Source organism: Meles meles, chromosome 7 (genome assembly GCF_922984935.1).
Source record: "Meles meles chromosome 7, mMelMel3.1 paternal haplotype, whole genome shotgun sequence".
In the NCBI taxonomy this organism is placed as follows: domain Eukaryota; kingdom Metazoa; phylum Chordata; class Mammalia; order Carnivora; family Mustelidae; genus Meles; species Meles meles.
This window is the reverse complement of record NC_060072.1, coordinates 143,730,374-143,745,992: the sequence shown is the minus strand read 5'-3', so window position 1 is coordinate 143,745,992 and position 15,619 is coordinate 143,730,374. Positions and strand designations below refer to the sequence as shown.

The 15,619-nt window shown below is 44.2% G+C and overlaps 1 protein-coding gene across 2 annotated transcripts in view; it reads left to right on the top strand.

Annotated features, from left to right (window-relative positions):
* The window catches only part of TAF3 (TATA-box binding protein associated factor 3), a 170,085-nt gene continuing 154,466 nt past the window's right edge, over nt 1–15,619 (top strand). For both annotated transcript variants that reach the window (XR_006819758.1, XM_046013706.1), the window contains exons 1-2: nt 1–350; nt 4,939–5,181. Coding sequence is in view for 1 of the 2 variants with exons in the window: in XM_046013706.1 (XP_045869662.1) it covers nt 185–350; nt 4,939–5,181 (409 nt within the window). In the remaining variant the exon portion in view is untranslated. The remainder of the gene's footprint in view (nt 351–4,938; nt 5,182–15,619) is intronic.

Here is a 15,619-nt window from a genome sequence, read left to right as displayed (position 1 = left end):
CAAAATGGCGGCTCTCAGGCTGGCGCGCTCCGTGCTGCTGGCGCTTTGAGGTGGTCGCCAGGGGTCGGGGGGACGATTTCCCCGCCGCGGGGGCCCTAGAGGATGAATCGAGGGCTCTGCTAAGGTTAGGCGGTGGGGGTGGAGAGAGTGGCAGCAAGGGCTGCGGTGGAGTCCACGGAGCGGGATGTGCGAGAGTTACTCCAGGTCGTTGTTGAGGGTCTCGGTGGCGCAGATCTGCCAGGCGCTGGGCTGGGACTCGGTGCAACTCAGCGCCTGCCACCTCCTCACGGACGTGCTGCAGCGCTATCTGCAGCAGTTGGGACGGGGCTGCCATCGGTACTCTGAGCTGTGTGAGTACCGGGCTGGGTGCGGGAGGGCTGCCTCTGGCCAGTCACGAGTGACACCTCCGGTCTTCCCTTCTCTATCTCCGCGTCTCCGAGGTGTTCGTCCTTTACCCCAACCCAGAGATCGGGCATTGTCTCGGCCTCTGACGCCCCTCGGATTCCACTGCCCCTGGAAACTCCAGTCATCCCTTTGGTGCCTCTTCCTCACCCACTAACTTCCCGCCTCCAGCCGGGACCCCTGTCTCAGCTCTCAGCTCCACACCCTCTCACCTCTTCTCTGATGGGAAATATGCGTCGGTCTTTCTCATCATCTCGTTTTTGCTGCGTGTAGAACCACCTCCAGAATGCCTTGCAACCTCTGTTACTTTGGTCCTTTGCCTCCCTTGCCTGCAAACTACTACAACTAGTTGTCACAGGCGCTCCGTCTACCGGCCGTTTCTTACAAGGCTAGCCATTCTTCGGCTCATAACAACACATACTCGTTGACAGCTCTGCTCCGTCGGGGACACTGCCTCTTCTTTCTGGATTTGTTCATTTCGTAGAGAGTATCCCTGCTTTCTCTTTCCCGAGGCCAGCTTTGCCAGTTTCACTTAGATTAGCTTTCACTTACATCTCCGTTGCTCATTGATTTCCTCCTTGATATTTTTATGGCAGTGGTTATCAAAGTGCAGTGGAGGGAACACAGGCAACTTATGAGGGTCCCCAGGTAGTCTGGGCTGAAGCATTGATGATTTTTAAGTGAGTGTCCAGTAGTATCTATGGCTGATGGCATTTAATAATTCGGAATACTTGATAGAAACCACACGGCAGCGCACTAATGTGAAATAAGTGTGTGTGCGAGTGTATGTCTGTATATAGGGGGAACTACCATTCATTGAAATTTCGGGTTGTTACTCTTCAGGTGGGTAAGCTGTAGGACTGAGTGAAGTGTTTCATAAAATATTTTGCTTCATTACAGTGGTTCCTAGATTGGAAACTTGAGCCCCACAGATACACTTTACATCTTAGGCCCCCAATTCCATTTCAGCTTGCACAGAGCTGCCAAAAGAATCTGTCCGTAACACACATTTGATCGTGTCATTCTTAAAAATATTTTAATTTGTACTCTGTTGCTTACAGGTTGAAAAGTTCAGCTCTTCAACAGCACATGGTTTTCGTCGTGAGCTTTTTCTTACATCCTGCGGTTCTTACTGCAACCATGCGAACTACCTGCCTTGTCCAAAACGTTGTGTGGGGTTTCCTAGAGTAACCTTCACCCCTTGGTCTAACCGTAGTGCTACTTCTATTTTGAGATTCACTTATCACTTGATTTGGGAAACTCATGTCTGTCCTCAGAATTCTGTGCATATTCCTGTATGTAACACCTTGTTTTGTAACTATCTGTGTCTGTTTCTCACCCTTTCCTTTTCTTCTCCCCAGGCGACAACTTTATTATATTATATTCTGTGACCTAGTATGGTGCCATCATATACTAGGCACCCAGGAGGTATTTGCTGAGTAAATGAATGAACTGACAACCTACTGCCATACTAGCTGTTTAGTCACTTGACTTTTTGAGTTCCAAAATGTGTATTTTTGCAATGCTCGATTTCACTGATCTTTCTGATGGAAATATGGCACTGCGGAGTAACTCTCATTCATTATCATCTTCATTATCTTGGAAGTACACCACCAGCACACTGCTGTCTTGGCTTTTGCTGCTTTTTCTTCCCTCCCCGCCCCCCCCCCCCCCTTCATGGTCCTTGAGTATACTGTTGCCGTTGTACACAGTCCAGCTTAATGTTTTTGCTACCAAGTTCCCTAAATGAGGACAGATGTTCTGTACTTTTAGGTAATGACACGATCCCCTGAATACATAGTTGCCTTTCCTGCGTTATACACAGAACCAGAGTACGTGCTGGCACCGCAAGTAACCAGGTGTTCCAGAGTCGAGTAATCATTGCCGTGTGTTAATGTTAACAGACATTACCCAATTTCTGTAGTCAGTTTTCTTGCTTTTAGTGAGAAGGTGATTATCAGGTTCATGATCATGGTTTTGTGACTTACTGAAAATGCTGGTTCCTGGTATACTTATTAGTTATGGACTATCCTAGTTTTAAGCTCGAATTTTGACCTCAGGTTACCACTGTGCAGTCTTCTATTCTCCTCCCTTAAATCCTCTTTTACTTTTTGACAACATTCACTGAGCACCACTGAGAACTGAGCCCTGGGACCCCTGGGTGGCACAGTCGGTTAAGTGGCTTGATTTTGGCTCAAGTCATGATCTCAGGGTCATAAAATCAAGCCCAGTGTTGGGCTCTACACTCAGAGCACTCGGTGCAGCGTCTGCTTGAGATTCTGTCTCTCTGCCCCAACCCCCTGCTCGCACTCTAAATAAATAAATAAATAAATAAATAAAATCTGGGGCAGGAGGGGAGAACTGAGCACTGTGTTGGAGACATCAACCCACAGGTTGTGGACAAGGGTGCAGACTGTGAACAAAATAAGCTGATGGTGTTTGCTCCTTTTTGAAAAAATTGCTCTCGAGTTGAAGCAAGTATCAGAAGTTGCTATCAGTACATTTCCCTAAGTAATGATTTGTGAAAGCATTCTGGGCAGGTGTTTCTCACTGCTTTGTGTCATGTATTAAATACGTGTGTGTGCACTGAAAGCGGGTGCTAAATATTTCAGATTGACTCTCCAGGACTAGCACTTGTAACAAGAATTGCATGATATAGGCAGTAACTGCAAAAGGGAGAAGGTAAAGGAGCGATGGCTGTGGGCTGGGGCAGGACGACTTCGTGGGAAAGATGAGATTTGAGTTGGGCTTTGAAGCCTGTTTGTGTAGACATGGAGTGGACGCCAGGCCAGAGAAAAGCATCATCTACGATATCCAAGTAGGATTGACTGTGATGAAGTCCCAGTGAGGCGGCCAGCTTGACCCGCGTGGCTAGTTCATTAGGATGGTGTTACAAGACACGTGAAACAGTGAAATCAGGTTTGAGAGGGACTTAGAGGAAATGAAAGCATGGTCGGAAACACTGTGCTTCTAAGGAGGGAAACGGTGTGATGAAAGTGATTATCTTAAAGAAAATAGTGCTCTCTTTGAGTGCAAGAAAGAGTCAAGCGAGGAGACCTGGAAACTGAACTGGGAGTGACAGTAGGAAGAGAGGGAAAGCAAGAGTTTTGAAATCTGGGGCCAGAAATGGGCAGGAAGAGGGGAGAACCAGAGGGTCTTGTGTTGAAATTGGAAAGCATATGGAAGAATTCAAGATGATCCTTTATTCTGGACTAAGAGAACACCAGTGCTTTTCCTAGGAATAGGAGAGTTGAAATGCATATCTACAGCATTAAGAGGAAGAATGAATATCCATTTTATTTATCCCTGCTGTTTTCTACATCATGGAAGTAACCCCGACTTGTAGCAAAATTGAGAGACAGTAGAAGTGTTTGAAGTTACAAGTTAGAGTCTCCTGCTTCTTTCCCTCTGCACTGCAGCTTTCAGCCCCTGAAATTGTTAACAGTTGGATGTATATCCTTCCAGAACTTTTTTATGTGGGCGTGAGCAAGGGTGTGTCTAATTTTTATAAACTTTGGGTTATTTTCATTTTACAGCATGATTTAATTCCAGACATACTGAATTTGAAGTGGTCATAGGAAATTTCAGTTAAAAAACAAAACAGAAAACACCACTTTTGTAAAGAGAATTTCACCTTAACTTTGTATCCTTCTATTTCTACCCATTTTGTATGGTGTCTTCTAATAACATTTAAAATCTGTTCATAAGTGATCTCTCTGCGCTAAGTGTTTTCTGTAAATCTTCTTGGATTTAAAAAAATTGATTCAGTGGTATAGTCTCCCCTCATCCACAGGGAATGCATTCCAAGACCCCCCAGTGGATGCCTGAAAGCACGAATAGTACTAAACACTCGCCCTTGTGATGGGGCAAAATGACAAAATTCCCGCGTGGTGAGGTGAACCGAGGTGACTGATGTAGGCGTTGGGATACAGGGTTAGGCTGCTGTTGACCCTCCGATGATGAGTCAGGACGATCATCTGCTGCTCCACCGCACTGACTGTGGGTCACCAGAACCAGACAGAGTACAATGTGGGATGGCAGGGGAGGAAGTACTCGAGTTCATTCAACAAATATTCAGAGTGCCCTCTGTATGCCGGCCGCTGTTCCACTGTTTTAGGTTCCAGAGATGCATCCCTAAACCATGGTGACAGTATAATGGACGTGATGTAGCACAGCATTCTAGTCGCTTGATTAGAAAAAACAGTAGTGGTAATATTTACTGAGCATTTACATTTCGTCAGTCCCTGTTCGTTGGTAAACTGCTTCTGATATTTATTGGGTTCTAGCCGACTGTTAGTGTGAATGGTCTGGTTGTCGGATCCTTTTTCAAACTGACTTCAGGAAGCGGCTTTCTAATGTTTAGACAGCATGCTGTTTTGTTCAAAGTCTCTTAAATTCTTCCCAGTAACTCAGTCTTAAGTATGTGTAGCGTATTTGATTCTGAGCTACCTGCAAGCCTCATTGCTTCTTAATATTTTAAAAAGTATTCATGGAGTTTTCTTTAAATAATTTGCTTGGCTCTTGACTTTGTTTCAGATGGCCGGACAGACCCAATTTTGGATGATGTTGGTGAAGCTTTCCAGCTTATGGGGGTCAGTCTTCATGAACTAGAAGACTATATTCACAATATTGAACCTGTGACTTTCCCACATCAAATTCCTTCATTTCCTGTTAGTAAGAACAATGTCCTTCAGTTTCCTCAACCTGGAAGCAAAGATGCGGAGGAAAGAAAAGAATACATTCCTGATTACATGCCGCCCATTGTGTCTGCACAAGAAGGTTTGTGGTTTTTTTCTTCGTTTTTTACTCATACGTTTGTAACTATTTTTCTGCAATTTTAATCTTACTTTTCCTGAATTATATAAAATGCTATGCCAACATACAAATTCTAGAAATGCAATCAAAATGTTTTAATGTTGTTTGCAGACTAGTCTAACCTTTAAGCCAACAACCTTGGACTGTCATCACCCGGCGGAGCTATGGCACAGTCCAGGTTATGTCGGATGAGGCATCTATTTCCTTCCTAAATTTTCAGGCATCTATTTCCTTTCTAAATTTTCAATAATAGATGTGTTATATGGGAACAGGATATTAAATTGATTAGAAAATCTTTGCATCATAAAGGAAAATTGGGGTCGCTCTTGTCCTTTCCTCTTATTGTAAATGTGAGTCAGATGATACTGGAAACAGACAGTGAGTAAATATTCACTAGTCACTAGTCATGCAGATTTACCTTCGTTTTTTAACAAGGAGTAGAAATGTTTATTGTTTGGCCATATAGAATTTTTGATTAAAAAATAATAGCTAATCAGGCATAGTCGTCAATCATGGCAGAGTTCCTTCCTCCCTGCGTGATTTTACATGTTGGTCATCTAAGTTCACTAAGGTTCTAAAGAAATAATAGTCATTTCTGATCTCTCATGCACGTAATATTTTTTCCTTGTAAAGATGGAAAAGTTGCAGTTCGTTTCCTTTTTTACCTTTATGTTTGCACCATTTTACCTTCCACCAGCAATGCTCCAAGGTTCCCATTTCTTGTAATTCGTTTCTTATAATCTCCCGTTCCACTTTAATGGCATCTTGGAGCGCTCCCCATTTGTTTCGTGGACCAGCTTTAGACTTGGAATAGTTGTGCAGTCTGTGTGTCGGTGTTGCCCCATTTGAAAAGCTGGGGAAAAACTGGCCCTACGTGGGGAGGACTGACTGTGTTGGCGTCCCCGCCTCGGACACTGTGGATCTTGGGTGCCGGGGGGGTGCCTCCCGCGGAGCGCTGGTGCTGTCCGTGATGGGTCAGCGATGCAGCACCGTACCCAGGCTTGTTGGTAGCTGTATGTGTGTGGAAATTTAGGTAGGTAGGTGTCCTGGTTTTCGGAGTTGAGTGGCTTGGGAAGCTGACGTTGCTTGTCAGCTCAGGACTTGCCTGCTGTGGGGTCTTGGGGATACTGGCTGAAGCAGCCATTGGCATCACCGAGTGCTTCACACAGAGCGTGCCTGCCGTAAATGTTCTTGAACCGAGTGAAGTGCTGTTTGTGAGGTCTTCTCTGTGGAAGTTCGTTGTTTCTTCTTTCCAGGCCTACTTTTGTACTAGTAACAGCAGGACTTGCAAATCCACAGATGTATCTCAGTCATCCCAACTTTCCATAGTACCTGTTTAAAATTCTTTCTCCTCCTCACCACTGATTTTTTTTCTTTTTTTGTTATCTGTAGCCTGTATTAACTTTGAGGCAATCTTGCTCTTTGTAGCCCCCATGGGAGGTCTGAAACCCCCCCATTCCCTAATGTCAGCGTCTTTGACCTTAGAAACCTCTATTTATTATAACTTCTCTAAACACGTATTTGTTTATTTTAAAAATAATAACCATTGCATTTCAGTACCAACATTATCAAAGGAGGGTTTTTTGGGCAGAGGCCTGGTCAGTAGCTGGATTGCAGAGAATTCTGTTTTATAGACAGATCATGAATATCAAGCAGGCCTGGAATTTCCTTCTTTGCTCTCGTCCCTCAATGTGATTTAGAAGCATCGTAGACATCTTCGTGAAAGCAGTGTGAAGTTAGCCCATGATACGTTAGCTGAAAGGCCACTTAAAAGGACAAGAAGTACAAAATTTGGAATTGTGCTGAGAAAGTGTGAATGGTAATCCAGTGCTGGGAGGAACCTTATGGTGTTACACAGGAAACTGAGGGAGCCACACTGATGTAAACGACCAGCACGTCAGCGAGTCTCTGGGTGATGGGTGATGATGAGTCTGAGATCAGTGAATTAGCGGTAAGTTTCACCAGTCAGGAATTCTGAGCATGATCAGTTGGCATGTTTTTGAACCAAGACTACTATCTTCTCCATTTATAACATTTTAATCCATTTTCTTTGGGCCTTTTTGAGCTTTCTAAATCTATTTTGTGGTTTGCATATCTCTCCTACCTCCTCTTTAACAAACTGCTTAATTTTTTTTCCTGGCCTTTCAAAAAATTTGGACTCAGATGGACATGTGATTAATCTTAACCCGTGACTCACGCACAAGCTCATCATTGGTCCATGCGTAACCTGCATTTATTCACTTAGAGAGTTTATTGAATCATTTTTAATAACGCGATAAGCCCTGCCAAGCTCCCTACTGAAAACTAAGCTGAGGACTTTGATAGTCATCAGCATTTAACCACTTAGTCCCTCTCGTTTTATTTTTATAGCCTCCAAATGCTGCACAAGGAAATTCATGGTTAGTGCTTGTAAATGCTGCCCCAGAATCAATATCAGTATGTACTGTAAGATATCAATAACGGAGTATGAAAAACAGTTTTGGGATTTTAACACTGACTTCGGTCTGAAATTACTACAGTAATTTTTTGAGTCTCTCTTCCGAATTATTTGAGGCCAAAAAAATCTTATTTCAGTTAATTCATTAGTATAAATTATAAACATTTTGAAAGGAAAATAACATAAGCCTTGAGCACATCTTTCTTCAGCTAACGGTTACAGATTCTCTCAGGAGCAGAAAGATTGCTGATTCACAAAGTGTGCACTTGGTCCCGAGGACGCGAGAAGTGATAGTACAATAAGATGCTTATCGAACCTCTTCCTCCGAGTCAGGGACAAGGTTATAAAATGCAGTCCTGTGGTTACCATTTTTTAATATAGCCTCCCAAGTCAGCGTAATAAATCATTCACAATCTGAAATCTTTTTTCTCCCCCACGGGTGTAGCGTGTTAGAAAGTTCCTAGTATTCTGGTTAGTGTGCGGAGCGTGGCGCAGATGTGCACACCTGTGGTCGTCCTGCTTGTTTCCCAGCTCCTTCATTTGCTTTTTAATTCCGTAAGGGTCACAGACAGCGGGGCGCCTGGGCGGCTCAGTGGGTTAAAGCCTCTGCCTTCGGCTCAGGTCATGATCCCAGGGTCCTGGGATCGAGCCCCGCATCAGGCTCTCTGCTCAGCAGGGAGCTGCTGCCTCCTCTCTCTGCCTGCTTCTCTGCCTATTTGTGATATCTGTCTGTCAAGTAAATAAATAAAATCTTAAAAAAAAAAAAAAGAGTCACAGACAAGGCCAGACTTGGGTCATAAAATACAACAAGCAGAGTATGGTCACGAGACTGCGCACTTCTCGATCGTTCACTTGGGTTCATATCAGGAGAGCACGAGAATAGCCTTGTCGGCCTGCAGCACTGTGAGCGCTCTGCCAAGGGCATAGCAGCAGGTGGTCGTGGAGGAAGCCTGGGCCCCTGGAGCCACTCGGGCGTGACTCAGTGGCTCATTGAGTTTATCATCATCATGGCTTGCTTTGCCTCTCTGAACTCCATACACGTCTTCTGTAAGAGGTTTAGTAATCCTGCCGCGTGGATGTCCGCGAGCATCAGGTGAGAGGGGCGAGTGAGCCATTTGTGTAGATGCGGACAGAAGAGAAGGGCGAGTGAGCCATTCATTTAGACACGGACGGCACTTCCCGCAGAGGACACAGAACCGTGAATGTTCGTCCTCACGCGTAAGGAATTTCCTTCTCAGTTGAAACACAGTATACATTTGTAAAGTGAGTCTGCAAGGAGAATAAATCCAGGACGGTGGTGGTTGTAGGCCCAGGGCTGCAGGAACGCACAGGTGACAGGCGGGCTGGAGCAGATGCGGACGTGGAGCACTCTGACCCCCTGCGGCTTGGGGGTGACTCGGGAGAGAAAACAGAGGGAATGTTTGCCTTTTGCATCCTCTTGTAGGTTCAGACATGAGACCTCTCAGACGATGTTTTATAAATGCACGTTTTGCTAAGACTGTTCCAGTGCTGATGGCTGGCACCCGGTGTGTTTTATCCAAGAACATTCTCTCCTCCGCTTGCCATACATATTTTCAGATTCACACGCGTAACATATTTTTTGCTCCCTGTTTTGTTGTGCTGAAGAATGTCTGAAAATAGCATATTATTCCAGAGTCATGGTTGGGTTCTGAGGGTGGTCACTGGATCGCTGGTCTGGGAGAGTCTTCTAAGGCGGCCTGTTGATTGGTCCAAGCTATCTGTGTGAGAACAAGACAAGTAGAAGGCATTTGCTCGACTTTCCTTACACTAAGAAACTTACCCACCTCACCTTGCACTTGGTAAAGATACTGTGATGTTTTGGGTTTCTAATTTTTTTTTTAAATTTCTAAATAGACTTTTTCTTTAAAATAGTTTTAGCTTGACCGAAAACTCAAGAAGGTAAGTACAGAGTTCCCTTACATGCTGTACGCAGCTTCCCCTGTTACTAATCTTACATTAGTAGGCTACCTTCATTATTATCAATGAGTCAGTATTGATATGTTATTACTAACTAAAATCCATAATCTTTAGTGTTCACCTGATGTCCTTTTCAGGGTTCAGGATCCCAGCCAGGATGCCAGTGGTTTTATTGTCATGTCTTCTTGGCTCTTGTGGGCTGTGACTTCCTCAGACTCTCCTGGTTTTCGATGACCTTCACAGTTTTAGTTATAGAATGCCCCTCTCCTGGAATTTGATCAGACGGGGCTTACCAGTTTGGGGGAACAAGGCCACAGAGGGAAAGCTCTCATCGTGTCAGGGGTGTGGGCTGTTGATGCAGTTCCCCACTGCCGAGGTTGACCTGGACCGCCTGGTTGAGGTGGTGTCTCCCCTTGAAGTTACTCTCTCCCTCCTTCTTTGGAAAGAAGTCGCCATGCACAGCCCATACAGAGTTGGGAGTTAGACACCCCTGCTGAAGGTGGACTATCTCCGTAAATTAAACTCCTCTGTGGAAGTTCTTTGGAGCTCTTTTGATTTGTCTCTTCTCCTCCCTAGGCTTCCTATTTTCATAATCGAGCCCTTCTGAAAAATAAACACTTACAAGTCTAAAATAACAAAAGTAACAGGAGCACTGAAAAATAAAACATTGTCCAGGTATATGAAGCGTAAAATGAAAGGTCCTCCTCACTTTCCGTACACTCCCAATTCCCACGAGTAGCCTTGTTTAACAGGTATGAATCCTTCGAGATCTTTTCACGTAAGACACTGTGACTTCTGAGTCGAGACTCGGTGTCCACTCCGAAGTCTGCCATTTATTTCTCGAGCAGTGCTCTCTGACTCCTGCCTGCATCCCTTGGAACGGTACTCACTGTGATCACCAATTCCTACCTAATTGGCTGACTGAAATGAAATTTTTATCCTAACTGCTCTCTTGGGGGAGGTGTAGCTTCGTGAATTATTTTAAGGCAGATACCTCTTAGACACATCCTAGTTCACCATAAAACTACCCCAGAAGCTCCTCCCAACCCCATGTGCCCAGCCGCACTCACAGCCCCTTGTCCATTCCCTCCAAAGTAACCCCATCCGAAGCTCATAGTGGTTACTTCTTACCTTCAGTTCTCTCAGTCAACTGGGTAGCCCAAGCCCCTTTAGCTTAAGCCACCGCCACTTACATAATGACGTGTCTTCTAAGTCTCTTTTCCTGTGCAGGCCCCCATCTCCCAGCCCAATCCCTGCCTTTTTCTTACCATTTATTTGTTGGAGAATCTGGGTCATTTGACTGGAACGATTGCCCACAGTGGATTTTGCTGATCGTGTGCTCCTAGTGCAGTCCAGTGTGTTTCTGCACATTGACAGCGAGAATCTCAGGCTTGAGCCGACTCTGGTTTAGTACCTTCGGCAAGATGTACATACTGTCGTGTTCCTTTGTCAGGAGGCTGATACGCATGTCTAGTTTTCACTTTTTTGATGTTAGCGGTGTTGATACTTACTGCATAGACGCATTAATCCCTTGGAGTCGCAAGGTTTAAACTTATTTCATTCTTTCATTAGAATAATTTTATCAGGGAAGCCTTTTGCTCATTCACTATTTAGTTATTTAGAGGCCCAATTCAGACAGGGAAAGGAGGGTAAATGCTCGACAGTGAAATGCTCTTTCATTTTATACACCCAGTTTTCAAGATAACAAATTGGTTCCTTATCCATAGGTGATAATTATTTATTAAATATTGTTATGAACTCATAGATTTAAACATATTTGATAGGTTTCTTTCATTATAATATTTACCCTTATTGCAACTTGGATTGTCCCCTCTTTAGCCAGTGGCAGCCTTTTCAGTCTGGCTTCCGAATCCTTTTAACATGATGCTAGTAGCCTTTGACAGCATCCTTGCAACCTGGTGTATCAAAATGTTGTAGGCTTATCTTGTGTGTTCTTGTCCCACACTTGGAATCCTTTTCAAGGAGTCCTGGCTTCCAGGGAAATGGCATTTCATGTCCATGATCTGGGCATTCGGGGTACTTGTTACAACCGGTCATTGTTTCTAGGCAGTAAATATTTGTACTCAGAAATATATGCACACATGTATGTGAATGGATAGACAAGGGGCGGGGTACCTCATGAGTCCATACAGACCTTTCCAATTCAGACTCAGACTCAGATATATCTACTGTTATATCAGTAGATACTTTGTCCATAACTAAGAATTCTGGTTCCCAGGCATGAACAGGGGATATAATTAGAACATCCCATAACCACACTTCCGCTGCATCTGAGATGACGCATACAGGAGTAATACTGATCCTGTTGTCCTTCATGATTACTGGAACAGGCTCAATTTTTTTTTCCTTTCGCTCTCCTGTTACTCATCCCGATGGTCTGTGATCGTAGCATATACACGGCGTCGGGTCATACAGCTGCTTTCTTGAGCTCTGTCACCTCATACCCGAGTTTTGCTAACGTTGATTTGTGTTCTTTCATGCCTTGTACACCATGTCAGAGTAGTCCGGTAGTGTTTCCATCTGTCTTTTTGAGTATGTGTTTCTCATGTACTTTTGTTGCCTGTAGACGTGTTGTCCTGGTGTTTAGTCTCCGTTTTCTTCGGGAAGTTGTGTGTGTATGAGTGGAGTTTCGGAACATCTAGAAGGAAGCTCGCAGTGCTCCCTCTCCTGTTCAGTGTAATGCACAGAACAGGCTCTCTGAGAGTTTCTGTTTTCTTGCTCCACTTGCATTTGGATCTTCTAGCTCCGTGATGTCCGTTTCCTCTTCTGCTTGGTCGTGATGTGGTCCTAACAAGTCTCTTCTCAGTGGATTCTGTCGTGGGCAGAGCAGTGGTGGGTCAGACATGAAAGCTCAGAACTGGACTCCTGAGCCTCCAGAGACCCTGCCTTGGCTTCTGTGCCCCCACCCCCTTTCCTGTCCTCATCCTGGAAGAAGTCACACCCATGCAGCTTCTGGGCGACTCTTCGCACATTGGTCCTTGAGGCTTTCAGGGGGCACCTCCTGGCTTTCTGCGGTTCTGCGCTCTCTGGCCAGTCTCCCCGTGGCTTCTGGACATGTGCCCCACACAGACAGGCAATACTTGGCTTTTGTGGCTCTTGGTGGTCGGCCTTCGCCCCTTGTATTTTGCTGTCGCTGGGTGAACTCTGTCCCCTCATGTTGCTACATTTTTATGTAGCAGTTTGGGAAGATCCCAGAAGTACTTTGCCACACTTGCCACTTTTCTTCCCAGGATTCCCTTCATTGAACCATTTTGCTGAATTTATCACTTTTGGGCACTTGTGTTTCTTCAGACTCAAAATACTCTTTAATTCATTCTCTGTGCCTTTCATGGGCCCATCTTCCATGGATTTTCTGCCTCTAAACTGTGGGTGCTTCTAAAATTCGATTCTGGGCGTATTGCTTTTGTCACTGTATATAGTTTCAGTGGGTGATCTAATCTACTTCCATGGTTTCAAGAACCAGCTGTATAGAAGACTCCCCAAACTGCGTCTCCTACCACGCCTCTCAGACTCTCTGTCCCGTTGGCTGATTATTTATTGGTTTTCTTTTTCTCAGGAACTTACACCGGTCTTGCTCCCTCTTTCAATCCTACATTCATTCTGCGTTCCACCTCTTATTGCACAAAACTAAAGTCCTTTGAGGCTGCCCGAGAGGTGAACTCAAGACACGGATAAAGGATGCTGTCTTTAGGGAAATTTCTTCAGACTGTTGTGGAAACTGCACAGCTGTTGAGTGGCAGAGAAGTCAAGTCCTAGATGTCTCAGTCTTAGCCTACTGTCCTTTGCACCCTTTATCACCGGTATTGTTCTCAGAATATAGGCATAAGAAAAGAGAAAGGTTTATCTCGTGACTCTTCAAGTTTTTTTTCTTTTCTTTCACACTGACCTCTTGAATCTGGTTACCTGGGGGGAAATCATGTCTTGATAACATCTTATTTGATTCTTCTACTCGTGTTACTTTTCTTCCTTCTTACTGTCATCCTTTGAAATAGTTTTTATCTACAGCATAAAGAGTACAGGTTTTTTAAAAATTGGTTCTCTCTGGCTTTGGATTCAAACCAACAAAATTAGCCCTAAGGTAGAGATGTATGTATTTCAAGACAGAGGATAAAAGTACCATCGTGCTCAGATATGATAGATCATAACTTAGAGTGGCCTTGGGCAGAATTCTCTTTCCTACTCAATTTTTTTCCTTTATTCTCTCTGGATTTATAAAAAGAAGAACACATTTCCAATATTACAGAAAGATAGTTTTTATGTTTCTAAATCCACAAAGTAATCATTTCAAGTGTCTTAGAAAAATTAAGTATTTTGATATTTTACTTACTATTTTCCCCTTGCAGTATCCAGAGCCACAACAGAAGAAAAGATTCTGTTATTTTTACCCACAAATTTCAAAATCTCCAGAAATTAAACATCTCTCTTGTCCAGTTACATTTTTCGGAAAATGTCCCACACTCATGCGTGTGCTTGAGCACGTGTGCGTGTGCGTGTGTGTTGGGAGCAGGAGGTCCATCAGCCGTAGGGCAATAGATGTTACATGGCTGATACTCTGATGCTTTTGTTGTAAGTTAGGATTTATTCCGTCTTGCTTTCCTGCATTTGAATCTTTTCAGGGCAGTAATTGCATTTTCTTTAACTAATGACCTGCCTTAGCTACATAGAGCTTTCTTTTTTCCTGATAAAGCAACATGAAGTTGTCCGCTTCATTTCTAGTGCTATCAACTGCTCTTGTGCCAGTGGCACTAAAGAGGACTCAAAATCACTTCGTCGCTCATTCACGTAGTTGTGGAGAGCCTGCTGCGTGCCAGCCATGCTGCGTCGTTCTGGAGATACAGAGCTGAACGGAGAAGAAAGGGCCTTCCTAGAATCCGAGCTATATGGAGAAAGAGAGATCAGACTAATATTTACTTATGATTTTAATATATAACATGGGATGTCTACCCAGTATTCTATAAGGAGTGAGGGAATCAGTGGATATTTCTAAGAAGCTGGGACAAGCAGCTTAGATTAGTGAATTCTGGTGACAATGAGAAGGATAAACTCAAGAGGGAGGGGACTATGGGGAAAGAGTGTTCTAGAGCTGCTTGTAGTCACCCTGGGCAGAGATGGGGGGCTGCGTCCTGACTGCGATGAAGAGGAGGGGCCGAGGAAGGGCCGGATTTGAGAGGTGGTGCATGGATGGGATTCGGTGAAAGGTTGTAGAGAATATGACAGAGAGAAGAGCCAGGGTTTGGGAGACTGTGTGGGTGATCCGGGAACAGACGGGCCTGATCTGGAGTTAAAACTTAGACTGGATCTCATATCCCTCAGGCAATGGTCTACCATAACCATGTATTTATTTTTTTTAAGGGAACGAGTTACTATGAAGTAACCCGTATCCTTTTTTTTTTTAAACTTTATTTATTTATTTGACAGAGAGAGAGAGAGAGAGAGAGATCAAGATCACAAGTAGACAGAGGCAGGCGGAGAGAGAGGGGGAAGCAGGCTCCCTGCTGAGCAGGGAGCCCGATGTGGGGCTCAATCCCAGGACCCTGAGATCATGACCTAAGCCGAAGGCAGAGGCTTTAACCCCTGAGCCACCCAGGCGCCCTGCCATGTATTTATTTTTGAAAAAGGAATCAGGTAGAGTTCAAGACTCTGTAATCTCTCTTGAACCTGAGATACAGTGCAGACTTTGTTGCTTGTTAAGGGCAGTAGATACACTTGCTTTAAAGAAGCCCAGTTTTACTCATTGTTGTTATTACTGGTTTACTCAGAGTTTCTGCTCTGTGTCAGGCACCATATTGGGGGTGCAAAGACTCTCCTTTCATTGACCTCAGGTGCAATGAGCATATTTAACCACGACCCTGTTTGTCATTGTAGGACACTGAATTAACGTTCATTGAATTCTTAGAACAGAAATTACTGGAAAACAGCTAACATTTTTTTTTTTAATTAAGAGATTAAACATTAAGTTTTAGTTTACTAGGTTGGGACTGACTGCCCAAAATTTCTAACTTTATT